This window comes from Podarcis melisellensis (assembly GCF_964234715.1).
Source record: "Podarcis melisellensis genome assembly, chromosome: Z".
In the NCBI taxonomy this organism is placed as follows: domain Eukaryota; kingdom Metazoa; phylum Chordata; class Lepidosauria; order Squamata; family Lacertidae; genus Podarcis; species Podarcis melisellensis.
The window spans coordinates 1,100,831-1,121,978 of NC_138547.1; the positions used below are offsets into that span (position 1 = coordinate 1,100,831).

General features: G+C 45.3%; 1 protein-coding gene across 3 annotated transcripts in view; it reads right to left on the reverse strand.

The window, feature by feature from the left end:
* Positions 1 to 21,148, reverse strand: part of NEK6 (NIMA related kinase 6) — a 96,118-nt gene that overhangs the window by 2,662 nt on the left and 72,308 nt on the right. For all 3 annotated transcript variants that reach the window (XM_081896603.1, XM_081896602.1, XM_081896604.1), the window contains 2 exons: positions 10,434 to 10,528; positions 3,238 to 3,351 (listed from right to left, as the gene is read on the reverse strand). In XM_081896603.1, the coding sequence (XP_081752729.1) occupies positions 3,238 to 3,351; positions 10,434 to 10,528 (209 nt within the window). The remainder of the gene's footprint in view (positions 1 to 3,237; positions 3,352 to 10,433; positions 10,529 to 21,148) is intronic.

Below are 21,148 nucleotides of genomic sequence, written 5' to 3' on the forward strand. Positions count from 1 at the left end.
TTAGAAGGCACTAGGCAGTGAAACCCACCTGAAGGTGAGACTGAATTAACATGCAGAAAGAATTATTCAGGAGGGTGAAGAAGCCTAATGGAATCTCACATAGACATCTCACTTACATACCAGAGGACAGGGTAGATGGAGAAGTCTACAGATAATCTCACTGAGCCAGTCCCTGGTGGTGGAGGCTGTGTAGAGCACAGGAGAAGGAATCGCTCTTGCAGGCGCTCCTCCCTATATCAAAGCTTTTTGCTTGTTAGCTTAGAGCCAGGCTATGCTGGCTGGGACTGATGAGAGTTGCAGTTCAAGACATCTGGAGGGCACCAAGTTGGCAAAGGCTGAATCAGACTGGATAGCCTGACAGCGACCCTCTTAACACTGCTGTATAATACAGCAAGTGTAGAAAACAGCTCCAGTTCCCACCCCTTTTCACTTTGCATTTGAAAGATGAGCTTTTAATTGCACAGCCCCTGAAAGCAGATTAGACACCCTATGGCAAGAGAGGGAGAAAGAAAGGGAGAAAGAGAGAGAGAGAGAGAGAGAGAGAGAGCGCCTTGAACCTCTGATCTTCCATCCTGCCAGTAGCAATAGAATCAGTTATTTTAATGGTAATTAAAAGCCTGACCATCCCACAATTAGATCCCGTGCATCAGGCAGAGATCCTCGCAGGAGTAAAACAAAAAAAGCGGTTTCCAGGCAGCAAGAGGGTCAATTGAAGATGGTTTCTGATGGTTGCAGATCACCTTCTGTACTTTTGTCAAATGCAAACCAGTCATGAGTGTTTCTACACTACTGGAAGAGAATAACCAAGCCCACCCCCCCACCCTGTCCGCATGTCCTCAGAGGAAGCCATTCTTGTAACTAGGAAGGGAGACACTGCTGGACCCAGAAGGCGTTTTGTCAGGAATTAAGGAGCCACTCCAGACAGGGCTGCATTGTCTTGTTCTGCTCTGCTCATCCAATGTCTCTCCTGAAAGGGAGGCCACCTGCATCACTGCCCCTCGCAAAGACAATAACCTATAGCCACCGCCAAATATCACTTCCCAGTCTCCTCTGCCTCTTCTTCAGCAAGGCACCACAACTTCACATCACAGACTCCCCCCATGAAGCATTTTCCTGACCCACACAGAATGAATCATTCTGGAGTGCCAACTCAATACTCCAGAGACTAAATGTTTACTGACATGGCTAGGAATGTGTGTGGGGTGTGTGTGTGTGTGTACTGGTGCAGTTTCACACAATGGCAATTCACCCAGTGTGCTGGCCTGTTGCATGCAAATGCACCATCTGGAACGGAGTTCTCTGGGACCTGCCACTTTTATTTGAGCTCTCAACCATCCTCCTCACGCTGAATTGTATCACTAGACTGCACACTCTCTTTAGCACTGCCAGAGGGAGGCAAACCGACAGTAATTGGAAAGACAGGAAACACATCTGTCAACTTGCACTAATTCCTGCTGCCAGAAGGCAGATTCCAAGAAGCTGGAGCAGCAGCAAGGCAAAGGGAAAGACAATGAACCTGGCTGGGCCACAGGAGTGGTCTGCAAGAAGGAATCGTGTTCAAGCAGCCAGAAAGTTGCCAGGAGGGGCCGGCATGGCTGCATCAACACTCCTGCGCATCAGGAAGGGGAGAGGAAATGCAGGCATTTGTCCAAAGTGGGACCAGCAGCAGCCAGGGCCATTTAGCATAAGCCTTCCAGTGTGGAAAGGGATGTGCATGACCAGTTTCCTCAGAGAAGCAGCCAAGGAGCTGCATATGGCAGCCGGGGCGGAAACTCTGTGCCAAAAAATGCCACAGCCTACAACTTGGACACCGTACAAGACCTGGGCTAACGTGCATATTGATGTTCCTTCTATTCTGAAGAGGAGGACACAGCACTGGAACCACCTCTCCTTGCCTACTGGAAACTCTGCCCTTCCAGCTAAGCAATGCTCCGGACTTAGCAGCCAAGAGAAGTGGTGCAAGGAAAGGCAAATTTTGCAACAAGCTGATTGGAATGCTCAAGACTGCTTGCTCCTGGTACAAAGGCTGCCACAACTAATCCCCCCCCCCACGCCTCCACATCAAACTCTCAGCAACTTATACACAAGATCCCAGTGCATTCATGGTGATCTGCTTTTTACACACTGAATTCAGAGAAAAAAACTTGCTGGAATACTGGTCACCTTGCTCCCCTTAAGTTGTGTGTGTGTGTGTGTGTTAAATTCAGAGCTTGTTCTTTGTGCCCCTTCTCTGGCATTTATGCCCACCCCCACTTCCATTACCAAACAAGCAGGTTCACATTTCCTTAAAATCAAGACTACAGAAGCTACTGGTGTGCGGGAGGCAGCAGACTTCTGAAAGCGCACTTGGGTCTTTCATCTGCCCTGATCTGATCACTTGCCTTCCAACTCCAAAGGGTTAATATATTTGTTTAAAAGCTGCAGAGGCGCACCTGTGCTGGCAGCACAATCACCTATCGGACTACAGAATGTATGGTGAATATGTGTGTGGCAATGCACTGCCGCTGTTGTGGTGAGATGAAACAACAGAGAAGCTTCCCATCCTCCTTGCACTGCAATATAAAGGCCTGTGGATTTTTTTACCTCCTACTGGACACTTCAAGTACTTGGGCTGCATAAAACGTAGTAATTTCTAATGTGGCTATTGCAGGAAAGCGATTTTTTTCGATGTGTGGGTGCCAATACAGCTCCTTGCCAAGGGTGCAAGGGACCCTAGGTATGCATCTGGAAAACTGGCAGGAAGGAACACTGTCGACCACCCTCTCCCACCAGGTGCTCCTTCCATTCGTTCTTAAAACACTGCATTTCACAAATGATGAAGCTCAAAGCTTATGCTGAGATCCCCTGAGGGCTGTACTTGGTCCAGCATTTGATAGGCCAGTTTTCAGCAGATGCCATGGGGCAACTTGCAGCACATTTGGGCCCAGTCACACGATGCTGTGCACTGGAGAAGGAAAACCAAGCTTTAGGCATCACGGTGCCGCCCATCCTGCTGCCTCAGCACTGCTCTGCTTTCCCTGAGCATCACACTTGCTGCTTTATGGTACGTGATTAGAAAAAGTTTCTGAATATGCAGCTGTGTAAGCAGGAAGGCATTTCTCCCTTCTGAAAAGGCTTTGAGGATGTGCCAAGGCAGTTGCCTGAAGATGCTCCACTCTTGAGCTCCCTGCCATGTGTGTGTTTGTGTGTGTTCCTTCCATTCAGGGCCCAAGAGAGCGTACAGCTGAAGCTACTCACCTTGTCAGAATAATGTTCGGTTGGAAGAGGGGGGTAATCACACTGCTCTATCTTTTGGCAGAGCGAAAACAGGTTCATTTTATCGCCATAGAAGGGACTCTGGAGAGCTGCCATCTAGAAAGAAAATATTGGAAAATAAGTAATACAGGAGAAATGTTCAGGGAGGACCAACTGAAGTTTGCACGGGTCTGCTGCTTGGCAGTTGTGCCCAAGTTGGTTGTGACCATTTCCACAAGTACAACTTTGAAACTTGCCAATAAACGGGTGGCTCTTCCAGGCGGTTCTAAGGACTAAACCATTGCAAATGAACTTCTTAGGGTGTCCTTGGCTACTCCCCAGCATTGCATCGGGATGGGCCATTGCATCCTGGTGGGGGAGCTCATGCTCAACCAGATGCCATCAACCTCCAGCAGCTGTCCCCTCTTCAGAGAGCTGGATCTGCAGCCACTCTGTAAGTATCTCTGAGCCACAGGTTTGGCCTGAGAAGAGCAAGTGCAAGCTTTTCTGCCAATGGTAAAGACTCATGCTTCATGCTGATGGAAACATTTTGTGTTTGCTTCATTCAAAGGGCAAATTATAACCTTGTTTACTGTACAGAGAGATCCAGCTTCTTACATAACAGCCCTGTCACTTTTTTGGTCCATTTGGTTGCAGAAGAGACACTTGCCCTGCACACGGGAAACATTTTATGCAGGCTTTGCAGAAATGTGAGGCAGCATTGCAAGTGTCTGCTGGACAGCCAATCGTGCAGCCCTTATACATTCAAAGCAATTTATAACTTCAGAGATGGCAGAGGATAATCCAGCTGAATATTTTGTTAATTCGCCCTCAGCGGCTTAAAAAAATTCTGCAGTTGCTTCTTTCTTTCACAAACCCAACCACTAAAAACAAGCAGTGTGACTGACTGTAAAACACGCAGAAGACTCAAGCAACAAGGCTAATGGCATGAAAGGGCCTTTCAAAGCAAACAAGCAAGCAAACAAACAAACAAATAATGGGTTGCATCCAACTAAGCCCTACTCAAGAGTCAACCCATTGGAATTAATGAATCCAAGTTAACCATGCTCATCAACTTCAATAGGTCAACTCTGAGTAGGACTAGCATTACATACAGCTCCATGTCTCTTCAGTCAAATCCTGCTTCCTATTTGAAACTCTTTCCCAACCCAAAGAAATATGTAAATTCTAGAAGTTGACCTGAACTTCAGCAGGACAGAAAAGCAGCTCCGCCGTTTGCTCAACTTCACGAAAGTACAAAAGCAGCAATAAGATGCCCCCGTGCACCCCAGATACCTTTTCTTCTTGAGGCATGCGAGCAAGCAAGCAAGCAAGCAAGCAAACACACACACACACACACACACACACACACAACGTGCCCCCAACAACACGCTCAGCAGAAGCATGAGGCCAGCCCCCCTCGCCTCCATCTCCAGGAAAAGAGCCAAAGACACACACACCCCTCTCCCCATTTACATCCGGCTCTAATAAGGTTGGTCTTCAAAGCGAGTGCCGCCAGCGAGTGGCACAGAGGCTCGGCAAGCGAGAGCGGCGTCCCCTCAGCATGCGGCCCCCACGGAGCCCCAGCTGCTTATTAATCCATAATGCTATTCAAGGGCTCCCTGTCACTCTCGCTGTCACAAGCTGCCCCTCCACAATGAAATAATCCTCCTCCTAATGAAGCACTATTGGATAATTGTGGATATTATCTACTCCGGTTAGAAGATCTTTTAAAGACCATTTTGCCGCAAGCTGCGGCAGATCGGCAAAGCCACCGTTCTTTTTATTTGTGTTTGCGGAGCCTCAGCTCTGAGTCACTATTTTAATAGGGAGGGTCTATTTGAAAGGTGTTAAGTCTTTTGCTCATTATCATGCACAGGGGGTAGCGACCTAAAGAAATCTGCCTCTTGGCAGGCAATCAGCAATCTCCCAGCAAAGGTGGTTGCTGTTGTTGTGGTGGTGGTTGTTGTTTTTAATGCAGTGAGGAGGAGGAGGGGGGGGGGAGAAGTTACTCCAAGGCACTTCTCACCCATTTATTATTTTAATAAACAATACTGATAGAGAACACAGACAAATTACCAATATCCATTTGGGCAGTTTAGAAATTTGGCAGTGAGGCAGAGGTCCCTTGATTTATCCATTAAGAAAAGGTGCCCAAATCAAACTGGATTTCCGTGATATTAAAACTTTGTTTCCTCAACAGCACAGCTTTAATCACGGGCCTCAATTCTGCTTCATACACCCTTCCATGTGTGTGTGGGGGGGAGGCACCCACCCCAGGGATGTGTTGGGAATGGGGAGTCAGCCATTGACGCCACTGAGACCCACTGAACACAGGCAGCTCTCCAACCCCTCCAGCGCAGGGTGGCTATTCAAGACTCCTTTGCTCACACAGGGGCCTGCACCAAATCCCCAGATCGTATCCTGAGAGATGGCTGCAGTGCCAAATCTGAAAACACAACGGCAAGACTCCCAGCAGTGCTAGCCAGAGCCCTGTTCCCCATTCTTGTCATCTACGGACAAGGGCAGCCTATCTGAGGCACTGGGCAAGAGGCCCCCTCACTCCTGTGACTGGAATGGCCAAGGTGGCTGGCTGAGGTCTGTGGCTTAGATGCATCTGAAGGCTTCGTTTTGACATCTGGATTAGAACAATTGCAGTGGAATGGCTGGATCCCCGTTTCAAACTGACCACCATGCTCTACGACTGGTCTAAGAAAATAAAAATTGCTCCCTGTGTTTAAATTGATTATCTTGTTAGAACTGCTAAAGCTATTGCTTGCAGCTATTTACAGGAGAGGGAGAACTTATTTTTATCCCTTGCAAGTTATCTTGATGACAGATCCCCAGGAGATGGTGAAGCCTTCCCACTATTTTGATAAGATTTAATATAAATCAATGTGAGATTGTAAATGTCAAGTTTAAGTGGCATTATCTGGCTTCACACACACACACACACACACACACACACACACACACACACACACAGCCCAAATAATGTTAAAGTGAATTCCAACTGGCATGTGTGCCTCTAGGCTACTTGGAGACAAAATTCCCCCAGTTTATCTGCACAACATAATCAAAAACAAAAAGCACAGAGAAAGCTTCTTCCACCCACCCACCGCTGCTTTCCCTATTTTTAACAAAGCAAGAGCAGAGCAGGAGGATGAGAACAGAGTATTGACACTGACATCTTTGGTGGCCTCCAACGCCACTAAGCATTGGGCAGGACAGGGCTTGTTCAGGGCTGGCTACATTTGCGAAGATGCTTCCTTGGAACAATATCTGCAGATACGCTTATCTCCGCTGAACTGAAACTTCAAGATTACAGCTGGAAGTGCCATGGCTGGCTTAGAACTGACTTGGGCCTGAGTCACGGAAAAGCAGGCCATTATGAATTAATATACTAATATATAGACACAGAAATAAGGAACACTCTTCCTGATTGCTGACCTAAATGTGATCAAGGCCTGACTAGAGAGCCTGACTTAATTACAAGCTGCCACCATTTATGGAAGGTGACAAATGTGGGGAAAGACAAAACACGCTCTGAGGGAGCCAACCCTCTTCTCATGCTGTTTCTGAGACAAACATAATCACTGGAAGGTATTTTTCAGGCACATAAACTGGAAGGTCCTTTTCAGGCACACCAAGGATAGGGCCACCTGGGGGAGAGCAGTGTCACCTGTGACTGTGGCTTTCCCAGAAGAGTGAACCACAAAGGTTGCAGTTCCACTGGTGGGAATGGCAGAGACCGGCTGTGGGGGTTCTTCCTTTCAGAGTTAACAATACTGGGGAAGGGGGATAATTTTAGAGACTGTCACACTGCTGTACTTTCCGCACTAGAAGACACTCAAGCAACCGTAGACACAAAAACACACTCCCACCTAGTGCTATAGTTCTAACAACTGCAAACGATGGCAGTACGGAGAGGAAAGCATTTTCATTTCATCTTGCCCATCCTAATGATACTGAGAAGGACACAATGGGCTGAGCGAGCCTGTTTGGGCTCACAGAAACCACCACCCTGTATTTATTTCATTCAAGAACTGCTCAGGGTGGCTCACAACACATTTGAAAGTCACAAAATACCAAAAGAATAAAGTAAAAAGCAATTCAATAAGGCGGGAGACAAAAGTAATATATAGTCAAAACTCATTTTCCAAGGAGTCATACCTGCTTCTTTGTCAGTAACACTCAGCTTGAGGACTGCTGTCCTCCCCCTGCAAGCCTAATCACAAAGGCAAGGTGGTTTGAGCATATTGCCCCCACCCATCTGGGCCCAACTGCACTGGCAGACAGTTATTTTCTGGGCCCAATTCAAAGTGCTTGCCTAGAACTACAAAGCCTTAAATGGCTCCGGACTGCAGTATGAACCAACCTGGATCTTGTGATCATAATCTGAGGCCCTTCCTCGTGTGCCCCCTCCATGAAAGGTCGTTTCTCATGCGGCCAAGACTGGCAACACGAGAAAGGAACCATTTGAAGGAATATCCCCGTTTTGTGGAATACTGTATATACTCGAGTTTAATGCCGACTTTTCCAGCACATTTTTATGCTGAAAAAGCCCCCCTTGGCATTTACTCGAGTGAGGGTTCCTGTCGGTGGCTGTTGGCAGTGGAGGAACGAGCAGCCTGAAAGCAGCCCTTTTGGGCTGCTCCTTCTTCCTCCGCCGCCGCCGCCACCACCAGCCTCCTCCTCTCGGCAGCACACTAGGTAGGCAGGGGGACAGGAGGGGCTGGGGGGGAGAGAAGCCCCCTCTGCCGTGTGTGCATGCACCCACGCACTCCGGCCCACCAGGAGGTTTGTGGTGTGGTGAACTGGCTTATACTCGAGTCAATAAGTTTCCCCAGGTTTTTGTGGTAAAATTAGGTGCTTCAGCTTATATTCGGGTCGGCTTATGCTCGAGTATATACTGTACTCTCCCTGGGAGGCTTCTCTGGTACCTTCATTACTTATCTTTAGGCACCAGATGAAAACATTCCTCTTCTCCCAAGCCTTTGTTTAAACAAACTATGGCCTTTTAAACTGTGGGTTTTTTTTATTGATTTGTTTGTTAATACATTACATATTTTCGTGCTTTTATACTTTAAACTGCCCTGTGATCCTTGGACAAAGAGCGGTACAGTGGCACCTCGGGTTAAGTACTTAATTCGTTCTGGAGGTCCGTTCTTAACTTGAAACTGTTCTTAACCTAAAGCACCACTTTAGCCTATGGGGCCTCATCCTGAAGCAAAGTTCTTAACCTGAGGTACTATTTCTGGGTTAGCGGAGTCTGTGACCTGAAGCGTTTGTAACCTGAGGTACCATTGTATATAAATTTAAGAAACAAACAAACATACAAACAAACAATTTCAGTCGGAGAACCAACCTCAGTAAGTCCTGCTGCTGTTTGCTTGGCAGCAATCAATGCCAAGGCTCGTTCCTGGCCAAAGGCCCTCTCTCTCCACCAGAGCAACAGCAAAACTCTTTCTGTTTGCTATGGTGGCCCAGAAGCCCTTCCTGGCCTGGGCTGGGGTGATCCATGCAGGTGTGGACCAGGAGATCCCTGGGGTTTCATGATTCCCAGGCCAATGTCTGCTAAGACGAACTGCAGGGTCCGCTCCTCAGAAGCAAGCGGTGTGTCTCCTTGGGGGGCATAAAAAAGGAAGCAGAGGCTCCCTTGAGGAACGCCCCCCCCCCCCCCGTGCACCAGGGACTCTGCTTGAGGGCTCACTCTGGACACATCAGGAGCAACTGGATGGCTTACCTTGATTAGGTCTGTTTTAAGGGAAATCCCTCCCATCACCCACGACTTCAAAGTCAGTGGCAGCAGAGCTCTTGCAAGAGGAGCAGAGGGCTGTTACGAGTCACGCTGTGCTGCTCTCTCAAAGGCTACTCAATCCCTACCACAGCATCTCATTGATTTCATTTATTGACTTCTCCACACCGATATTTCTCTCTCCCTCTTGATGGACCCTGCATGGTGCTTTTGCACACTGCCAACAAATTAATCAGCACCTATTGAGCTGCTGGATGACTCAGACCTGAAACCCCAACAACAGCACTCTGCCTGGTCCGACAAGCATCTCATTACACCTTGTGAGCCAAGCGCCCCCCCCCCCCCGAAGGAACAGCACTATCCCCACGGCTCTTATCTGACTTAGGACGGCCTCCTGCACCCAATATTTTTGAGATTCTTCAGCTCAAAACCCAGCAAGGAAAACTGTCTTCTGGGGAAATGGGTCTTCTTAGGTCTCTCTCATCTGCCCTTGGACCTCAAAGCAGAGTCAGCAGCACCTGAGTTCCTAACTGAGACTGTTTCCCCTCCTCTCCAGGTTGTTGTTGTTTTAAAGGCAAAACTATTGCAATTCATTCTGTCATTGGCTGATGCCAATATAAACACAACACAACGCAAGGACCACTGGAACTCTACCTTCCAAAGTAATACCCTACAGGCTACCCTGACCATGATCTGCAGGCAGGCAGACCCCGGGGTTCCCAAGCAGCTTGCTCTTCCAGGGCTCTTGGCACCAAGTCTCTCACTGAGTTTTAAAAGCAGCTCACATTGATGCACAGGAAGCTTCAGAAGAGCACCCAAGAGGCAACCCCCTGGGATGTTCCTCTGCCCTTGCCATCAATGCTCAAGTTCAGGGTCAGACATGCACTTTCAACACCACCGGTTGCTTGAGCATTGCAGCTCTCAGACCACATCACAAATCATACATAACTTCCTTCAAAACTTCCATGGTACTCACGTTGACAATTATTGTTTAAAACAAATTACACTTTTATACCAGTGGCACAGTTGCAACAGGGTATTTTGAGAACAGCCCAGGACTAAGTAATATACTAAGTATGGATGGAGCATGAATCCTCTGTGACCAACCCAAAGATGCAAGAAGTTTAAGTTTCTGAAGCTCACTATCACACAAACTAAACAGCATGAATTTAAACTCTGTGTCAGAACCAAATTTTTGGGCAATGTAATTAATGATTTGCAAAACAGGAATCTGACTTTGTCCTTGATTCTTGCCTTCTTTGGTCAAGATCCAGCAATCCTATGGACTCCTCAAAATTTGGCATTTCCCCAGGTCTGTACTCATCCAACAGTCTACTAACTCGTGATTCAGAATGGAAGGCAAGTTTTATTCTCTGAACTATTCATTTGCCACTTATTTCCATTTTTCCACACTGTGCATAAACATGAAAGTGATACTTACCTCATACAATAAGCAGCCCAAGGACCAGATGTCCGATTTAAAATTATAGCCATTTTCATGTATCCTTTCTGGGGACATATAGTAGGGTGTTCCCACTGCAAGAGACAAACCCAGAAAGAGAGATCACTCTCTGAAGAGAGAGCACCATTTGTGCGATGATCTGTAAGCAAACTAAAGGACCAGAGGCTGTGGGAGCAACAGGATACTTGACATTAAAGAAATTAAAGACTAGGAAATGAAAACATGGATATATTAAGAAAAACAGATGGAAGACTCCATCTCAAAACCAAAGGTCACGTTTTCCTACTGACCACATTCAGCAACACAACTAAAAGTTAACAGCCTCAATTTGCCATTAAATAGAAGATCTCTCTGCCAGACTGTTGAGGACAAAAGCAGAGATTAAAATGGCTTCTCCACTCCCCATTAATCCAAAGCCAAAGGTGACAATGGGTTCAGTGATTTGGCCCCCAAAAAAATTTGTTCCAGATCTGCCCATTGTCCATCTGTAGTATGAATAGCATTGGAATCGCATGTTGAACCAAAAGTCAAATGCTCTGGAAGGCCTGCAAATGCCATCTTCCTAGTTAAGATAACCCCAAACTAATTAGTAATTGTTGCAAGAATGAGCTCATGTATGTTTTATATTCACTTGGTTAATTGGCTAGCTTTGATGCTGCTTACCTGTCAGCCTTGGGATGCTGGGCTCTAGGGCCGGAGCGGGGAGAATCAGGTGTAATAAGGGGTTCTGGGCAAAATGATGTATACTGCTTTGTGCATAAAGGCTGTATGAATGGTTGCTTGGGTGTGGACACATGTCTGTAAAGGCAGTGAGGCTCTGCACATGGTGGTGTAAGCTTACCCCTTTCTTTATAAAGCAACAGAACTGGCCATTTTGGTCTTTTTGAAATCCTCCTTTGGTGTCCCTGCACCAAACCACTCACTCCTGCCATTCTTGGGAGCCTGCAGTTCAGAACAATTAAGGACTGGCACAGCAGGGAGCAGTTCAAAGTTTAAGCCCATTAAAGAGGGGACATTGCCACTGCTTCAGGCAAAGCATGATAGCCTCAGTTAGCCCCACCTCTTATAACATAGGCAGTCAGATGCAGTAAAAACTCTCAAGGATTTGACAAGTGCAGTGCAGCAAGACATTTGATGCTGGAAAGACAGGAGATACCAGATCAGTGTGAGCTCCAAGACCACCAAAACCCAGCCTGGAGTACAGAGGAGAAATATACCAAGCTAAGCTCGCTGGCTCCTCTGGACAGCTGGAATATACTAAAGTAATAGAGGAACAAGGGCTTTCTCCTCCAGCTGCCTGCTACTGGGCTTTTGCCTTTGACAGCTGCTAGGAACCAATTATCAATATCCTCGTCTCAGTACAAAGTTGTGTGATTTCAAGGAGCATCTCTTCTGGTTGGGAATTGGGTCAACAAAGAGGGAGGCTCATTCCTTGTGAAGAGCAGCCTTTAGGAAAAGAAAAAGCCACACTGTTTAACATGCCTGCCTCCATTTCTCCCTCCTGTGCCCACACCAGCATTTCAAGTGAGATAAAATACTCACTCGAGGTCTACTTCATCGGAGCCCTTGGCCCAGGTCTGCTCTGACTGTGCAGCGGCGCAGAAGCCGGATTTGGGGTGTGTGTGTGCTCATTAGCTAGCACCTCTTTTAATGAACTACACAGGGAGACACATGTCAGGACAGCAGAATACTAAGAGGAGGCAAAGGCTGGGTGCTGGCTTTTGAAATCCTTGACTGGCTAGGTTCTTAACTGCACACTTCAGGAAAGGGAAGCATATAATCAATGACTATTTTGCTGTCTCCTTCCAAAATGCATTATATTAGATCATTTAATCATGCTCTAATCATTGCTCTCCATGTGTTGTTGGACGTCAACTCCCATCAGGTTCAGTAAACATACTCAATAGGCAGGTATGATGGGTGTACAGCAACATCTAGGGGGCCACAGGTCCCCCCTCCCAACCTGAAAAAGTCAGTCAACTGCTGCAGTAGAAATGGATTATCTGAAGCTTCTCCAGAAGGCATCACCCAAGGTCTGTTCTGAACCTGGATACCCAGCATGACTAATACTGAATATTCCCAATGGCTCCAAAATACTAAGCATTAACTGTGTATGTAGCACTTTTTCTTATTGTGCTGATCTTACAGTCATCCTCTTATTCATATCCACAAAAATTCTTAAGAGGCTGAGAATGATCTGCTTAACACCACCCACAGGCAGTGAAGAAGACCCTTGATTCTTGGCCTTCTCGATGGAGGTTTACAGCTCTATCCATAAAACCTACTTCTCACTTTCCTGTCCCCTCCTATTTTCAAGCCCTACTAGGTACATTTTTCTGTACTGAAATTAAAGCAGCCTTGGCCCAGCAGGACTCTCACCTTCATGGGAGTGCTTAATTTTGAAGGAGAGGATGGAGATGGGCCCACTAAACACCAGATTTTGTCATCCAGAAGACGCACCTTCTATAACCCTTTCCTGCGGTATCCTTAGTGAAGTAGCTCTGCACACGCTCAAAGGCACTGAGCCCTGAGTGAACCTGTGCACAACAGTGGGAGTGAGAAAATGTGTGTGAGGAAACACACACACCTACCCAAACCTTGGGGAGTCCAGAGCACTCTGGGGGCAAAGGCAGAACCTCTGGCATTCATGAAATCAGAACACAAGTCTTGGGTCACCACAGAGTCCTTTTGAGGAGACTTGGAAAGTTGCTGCTTTGCATTCTGAGGTTGTGCAATCCTTTGTTCAATATAAAATTGTCATTCCAAATAATGCCTGAAAACGACATTCAATCAAAGCAGAACGACAGTGTTTATGTTACGGGTGAGTGCGCCATATTCCTAATTTGATTTCTGCACATTAAACTGTACTATTACGGGAAGTAGGTCTGTGGAACAGCCTGTTTGTCACCCTGGCCTGCTAAGGCTACCCTGGGCATCTGCCTATCGGGGTGGTGGTGGTGCTGTCAGCAAAGAAATGAACAGGCAGATCTCTGAGCTTCAAAAGAAGGAGAAGGGAAAATGTATTATTTTTTAAATAAATGCCAAGATAAAAGACTGACAAGCCCAATTGTCTTCCTGGCCTGTCCAGCATTAAGTGGGGATCTCTTGTAATGAGCATCTTCCAGGAAAGTGCACAAGACTTCCGATTTAATCAGCCAGGACTCAGCAACGCATCACATCAGCCAATTTGACAAGAGGAGGCTAATCAGAGGCTATTAACCAGAAAGTTTCCATGGCAGAGAAGACAAGAATCCTGGGGGTGGAAGAACAGCCTATGGAACGAGAAGACTTGGGATGAAGACCTGGGAGCCAGTTGTCAGATTTCATGTATGGGTTCTTTTGAGGGACAGGTGGCTACTCTGGGCTGGGCTGCTGAACGCACCTTTTATGGGTTATGTCATGTATGCAGGGCTGGTGTGCAATCAGAACTTTACCATCAATCCTCCCAGGCTGAGAGGGGAAACTTCACAGGAACATAAGAAGAAGCCCCCGCTGCTGCATGCTCTGGGCATGGCTGGACTCCAGGGACATAGGCTGCGGCCATACACCAGGTTAGGCTACTGGCCCATCTAGCACAGCATCGTCTGCACTGATTGGCAGTGGCTGTCCACGGCTTCAGGCAGAGAACGATCCCAGACCCACCTGGAAAGGCTGCCATGAATTGAACCTGGAGCCTTTTCTGCATGCAGAGCTGATGGGGTGGCACTTGCCCTGAAGGAGCAGGTTCACAGTTTTGGGGAGCTTCTGCACCCACCTTTGTCACTGGGGGCTCAGGGAGCCTCAGAGGCTAGAAGTGCCTTTTACCAAGTGCAATTGGTATGAAGCTATGGCCATTCCTGGACTGGGAAAGTCTGGCTACAATAGTTAATGCACTGGTTACTTCAAGACTGGATTACTGCAGTGAGCTCTATGTGGAGCTTCCCTTGCGCTTCATGAGGAAGTTGCAGTCAGCAAAGAATGCTGCACTGGCTGCCAGGTCGTTACCAGGTGTTGCTCTTAGCATAGAAAGACCTTAACAAATTGGGGCCAGTTTACCTTTCAGATCACTCAGCCACATATGCTGCACTCAACCACTTTGATCTGTGGGGCTGTTGCTGACACAGGTGCCATACAAGACGTGTTCCACATTTGTGAGACACAGTTTTTTAGTGTGGCAACAGCCACCCTTGGAACTCCCTCCCTGTTGACACCAGGCAGGTGCCCTCACTGTACTCTTTCCAGCACCTGCTGAAGACATTTTTGTTTAGGTAAGTCTACCTAGATATGTAAATGTTGATGCGTGTTTTGTTTGCAGTTCTTCTGATCACATTTTTTAAAAAATGTTTTAAATATTTGTTTTAAAGTTTTTGCTGATAATTTTATTCTTTTATTCTCTTTGTAAATCATGTTGAAGTTTTGTACAATCAAGTAGTTTATAAATTTAATTAAATAAGATGAATAAATTGCTAATGTATAAGGGTGTGCTGGTTCACCTGGGTGTCTTTCTCCTGTACCTGCGACTAGTTGAGTGTGTGAGAGTGACTCAGCACAATCTAAAGCATGGTTACTTGTGCTTGAAGCAGTGCTTTTTCGGGGGGGGGATACAGGGGTACACATATCCCTAAACGTTTTGTGAATCTAACAGGAGAAGAAACTAAAATTTTAAAATGCTAAGTTTTTTCTCCAGCAACTGAATCATCAGTTCCGCTGCCCCCCCCCCCCGGCTTCCTTTCCTTTCCCAGTGTTTCCTGAGTCTCAGACGGAAGCGGGCATTTAATGTGTGAAGCAGTGGGGAATGTGGATGTGTGATGTTTTACTGATGAAGGTTTGGCCTCATTGAGGGGCAGTATTTAAATCTGAATAGGAAAATGAGTATTTTTCATTATCACAGCCACCCAAGAAGTGTAAAGTTAATGATGACCTCTGTAAAAACAAAAGATGGCACAACAGCAAGCAGAGAAATGGGGAAGATGTTAGTGCCCACAACCTCATACCGATGTGGAGGCAATGCATGTTCTTTGTACTTTTGTCCAATTACTGTATTTATTTTCCCCGCTTTGAACTATAAAATAGTGATTTTCTTGAGTCAAAATGAGAGTACCCCTAGATTTTTTGGGGGGGGAAAAGCATTGGCTTGAAGTCAGTTTGCTCTTGGTCCCTCCTGCCCTTGGCCAGAGCCTAGCCTCTTGGAACCTGGCAAGGAGACTGTGAGCTGCTGGAAGAATTGTGCAACATACAACTGCATGCCTACAAGCTGTGGATCTGCACTATGCTGTCAGCAAAGGAAGTGACTCTACCTGGAACTGTCTGGTGTTTTTCCTGTTCCACTGGCACACTCCACATGCCACAACATAAATAAGTAAAGATTTACAATCCATTTGGCTACACGAAAGATCTGCCATACACATAGAGCTAATTTAGTCTTTAGATAATTAGCCCATGCATTTTCAATTTCTTCCATAGCCTATTCATAAGCTATTGTGAAGGCCCAATTTGGGCAAAAAGGGCTGTTCATAGATTTAATAAATAAAATGTCTAAGGCTGGAGAGCCATATTTATGCTTTATGTACTTTAATGGGCAATACAAATGATAGGCAGCCGTGTGGATAACCAGACAAGAGACTTGGGTTCAATACACACGTCTCTGCTATGGACTCACTGGGGCCAGTAAGATGGTCTCAGGCTTCCTATTGCGAGATGGGAACAGTATAGCTGGCCTACTTCACAGTTTGCACAAAAAGGGGAGCTATTATGTATACTATGCAACTTCATTTTCAAACACCTATCCACATAGTCAGAAACTAAATGCTGACACAGAGGTCCAGACATGAAACATGCATGAAGAGATGTAGCTCCAAATGACTTCTGTAAAAAGAACATCAATTTGATGTTTGCTTCCTTTGAACGGATACACTCAAAAGTTAGAAGTGCTTTTCCCTACTTTTGCTGATTGTTTAAACCACAGCACTAGCTCCAAATATATAAGCAGGCTGAGGAGCAGGAGATGAGCGCTCATTTTCCCACGCTGTAAAAATTATTATTATACTATATGCTATTAGATCACCAAAATGCTGATTTAGAATTCTAAAGCCCTGTTTATTAATTAGACAAAAACTTCCTGATTAGAAATGCATGCTAATTTGTTTGAAAAACTATAGAAACTTTAAAAAAAAAATTAGACTATTGACTGTGAGCCAATTGCAGAGATCAGATAGTTACTAGACATAAAAATGGAGTGAAAGATCACGCGGGGAATCAGTGGATGCCGCAGGTCCTCAGCCTCTAATAATATCAAGCCAAAATGGCTTTTTCTTTCTCAAGAAAAACAGTTGTAAGAAAATCATAAATTCAATTTTAATTCAATTCAATTATATATTTGCATTAAATTCTGTTTTTAAACCATGCTTTAATATATATATATATACTAAAACATTAATAAAATAATAATTATTATTATAATAATAATTTAAATAAACTGTTATCTACCCTCACCATGCAAAAAATGTAGTTTCTCCCCAGGAATCACCACTCTAAGGCAGCCCTAAATTCTGACCTTCCCCAGTTTCAAGCCAAGATACAAGAGGGCCTTGAAGGGGCAAAGCTGCTTAAGGCAGCAGTGAGTTCCAGAGATGCTTTGCTCCTATCAAGACAAACCCTGCAAGTTTTGAAGCATGTTCACGACGCATGAAAATGTCAAAGAATGTTCCCTTCAGAAGATGCCTAACTGCTGCAAAGCTCCAGCCGTTCAAAACAACTGTTTTTTAGGAATGCTGAGTTTTAGAGTGTCACTTGTATCTTGGTTCAGTTATGATATACCTCCAAAGCTAGAGAGAGAGAGACATTCAGGGTCATTTAAGCCTGAGCATTCTTCTCCAGGCACATAAGACGCATGGCCTGCTTCTCACAAGGAGCGCTGCTTCTTCAGCAACACTCAGGTATACATTGAAAAAACAAGTTTCTTGAGGCGTATGTTGCAAAAAAAGAAAATCTTCCATTTTTTTACCTCCCTACTGTAAATCATCTGGTACTTTTAAATTTGTCTACAAAAGAAGACTGTGTCAAAATATTTTAGTAAATTAATATTTTACAATTCATCTTTTCTGGTAAACCATTAATATTTATTTTTTTCTTTAAAAAGACATTACATCTTAACTCCTGTGACATGGCTAACTTGTACAGAACAAGCATAGTGAATTCTCTGTCAAGACTATTCAAAAGGTACCGTATTTTTCGCTCTATAAGACGCACCAGACCACCAGTTTTTGGAGGAGGAAAAAAAAATATTCTGAATCTCAGAAGCCAGAACAGCAAGAGGGATCACTGTGCAGCGAAAGCAGCAATCCCTCTTGCTGTTCTGGCTTCTGGGATAGCTGCGCAGCCTGCATTCGCTCCATAAGATGCACACACATTTCCCCTTACTTTTTAGGAGGGAAAAAGTGAGTCTTAGAGAGCAAAAAATATTTTGCTGATTAGAAGTCAGGAGTTCAGCTGAGTGGCTGAGCACCCACCTTGCAAGCAGGTAATCCCAGGTACAATTACCAGCACCTTCAGGTCAGGCTGAAAAAGATTCCTGCCTGAAGCCCTGGAGAACGGTTACCAGTTAGCAATGAGAGGACTGCGCTAGATGGAACAATCGCCTGACTTGGCATAAGACCGCTTCCTATCTTCCTAAATACAGGACGGAAAAGCCCTGGCTCCTCCTGCCCTCAGCCCAAACGCTAATGGCACAAGGGAGGCTTCACTACACAGAACCGCCATTCACACATGTGGGCTGAGACACCGACAAAGAGGCACCTTCCGTCTTCCTGTTCTAGCCAGGGCCCCGTCCACAGTACAAAGCTGGTCTGGCATGAGGAGCAACAGGATGTTTACACCTTGATGTTCTCTTTGGACAGAAATAGAAACAAAACCTAAGGGGCATAAGTCTGGATCAGATCAATGTGTGTGCGTGCGTGTGTGTGTGTGTGTGCGTAATCCAGGGTCTTGCTTCCAGCCAGGTGCTTCTAGGAAGTCCACAAGCAGTCTGTGATGATGCTGTCCAGCCCCATCCACTTGTTAATAATATTGTACAGATTCCATCTGCTGCCCATTGGCTATCAATAGCTGTATATTACTTCCAGTATCAGTCAGTCTGAATACCAGCTGCTGGGGAACACGAATGGGCGTGTGCTACTACCATTAGATCCTGCTTGCAGGCTTCCCATGGACATCTAGTTGACTGCTAGGAGAGCAAAATGCTGGACTAGAGAGTCCCTTAGTCTATGTTGTGTTACCAAGACTCTCTTGACCACACATCATTTCCCTAATCCCACATCTCTGCAGTTTTCTACACTACCAATACAAAAGTTGTCCTCTGAGAGAGTAAATACACAAGACCAAATCCTGTAAGGTATCTGTGGCATGAGAGCAGTTTTTGCCATCTGGGAAGTAAGGCCATACATCAGGTTTCCTCAAAACAAAGAAAGAATGCCATTATTGAAAAAAGACTCTTTAAAAAATGCAGCTGTGGACTGTGCCTCACATATTAATTTCATAAAAGTGACAACTCATTGTATATTTCAACACTGGGTTGCAATGCTAACATAGTTACTCGTAAGCTATTCTAGCAGCATCCCATGAAAATCCAGGTGCCCCCCTGTGCACGTCTGAATGTATAGTAATTAAATGTTCCTGGTACAGAATAAACACAGAAGAAGAGTAGGCAACCAAATGTATGAAATCCTTAGTTTGGAAAGCTTCTATGGCTGGTCACTGTATTACATAGTCCCCATATCCCACAATTATTTCCTGGAAGAACTTGCAAGTCAAGTATCTCCCAGCAAACCGTTAAGTGCATTCACTGAACTACAGCTGAACTGGGCGATCCTGACATATGAAGGAAAACGTCTCACCTTCCAACAGCAAAAGGCAGATGGTCAAAGGGGGAGCATCTGCAGAACACTGCCTAGACTTTGCTAAGGATTTTCTAACTGCTTGCAATGAGCCAATGTCACAATTTTTCCAGTGAGACCGACACGTTCCCTTCCCATGTTTGAATAAGGTTTGGGGTTTACTAGCATTAAGGACTCAACATGTGGAATGATGTGCACCTAAGTTTATTCTGCCAGCCTGCTGTCAGGTATTTATTTAAGTGGGCCTCACCCCTGTCTTGCTTTATGAATGCAGACTTGTGGTGAAGAAATAGGAGCCTCGAAATCCAGCCGTGTAATTTGTCGTGCAGAGCCGAGACATTCGCTTGTATCTGGCGAGGAGCGTATGGGCAAATCTTTCATTTTTCTTTCATTACCCCGGCATGTACTGTCACTTAATTTTTATGTATGCAATCCTTCCTGACAAATATGATCTGCTGCTGGGTAATTCGTTTGACGTTCATTCTGTTCCTTGCTCTAATTATGGCTTCCATTTCTGACATGGAGGCGTCTGTGCTGCCAGAGCCAGGAGTACACCTGTCAGACAAGTTGTGGTACTGCCTAATGCCCTTTTATGCCAGTCTGATGTTAGCAAATACAAAGGGAGGAAAAATAGGTGAATCTATTTGCATAAGCCCTGCACTCAATTCATGGGTCAGCAGCCTTAGATATTAGAGTTTAGGACGGTTGCCAGGGCAACACTGAAATAGGGGGGGAAATTCCAGTATCGCAAGCAGAGTCGCTGTGCATATGCATTTCCTAATGTCTATCAAAATGTAGATTTCCAGATTAAACTAAACCCGAGGTTGTGCTACTGTGGAGCAAATAAAAATAGTAAAGTGAAGGAAGATGAGCTGAACTTCAAGGGGTTGTTTTGATTTTCAAATGAAACATTTCTCTGGCTGCAAAACAGACTTGCGCTTCGGTGCAAGACCAATCTCAGGATCCTTTGGCATTCCAGCACTCTAATTTTGCTGCTCGTAGACTGTTTATCCAGAAGGGCAGCCTAGTCATTGCCAAGGAGGAAGAGAGAGGCTTCAGCAAGTGCTCCGTTAAAAGCACTGACACTGGTCTCTTGCCTTCCTCATGAGTGCCTGGTCCAAAGTCTTAATTTCATTATTCTAAGCATAGCAAATGAGATAAAAGGATCCTATTTTTTATCACATCTAATGCAATTTTAAGTTGTTCTGAAAGGGAGAAATTCATTGGTGTGGCCCAGCCTGACCACACATATACCACTAAGACAGCATCCTGGCCATTTTCTGTTGAATTCACAAGAGCACCCGGGCATACTTTCCATAGCAACCAAAGACCATACTTCTTCTCCCACAGTGCTGCAACGGCATGCAACATTGCAATCTCAGAAACACACGTTCAATACAAGCAAGTTAGATAACGCAAATCAGTAAGGCCAAATGGACAGCTTGTGAACTAGATGCCAGGAACCAAAAGGAAAAGTGGGCATCAACTGCACCTGTAAAAAACCTTCAATACAAAACAGCTAGATGTTGATAATAAATGCTACATTTATCACAAATAAATTTAAACATTTTTTTAAAAATTATTTCTAATTGTATTATTTCATCACAAATGTGCTTGCTAGCCTCAGCTCCTTTGAGAGAAGGGATAGAATGTTAACTAACTAACTAATACAAAGTGTCAAGGAGTTTACATTTGCTGGTGTCAAATAAGGTCACACTGGAAGTCTGATCAATGCTGAAGGATATACAAAGTCCACATCATTCTACAAGTTTGGAGTGGATAAAAATAATGAAGAAACAAGAAAAATGGAATAAAAAGAGTCAT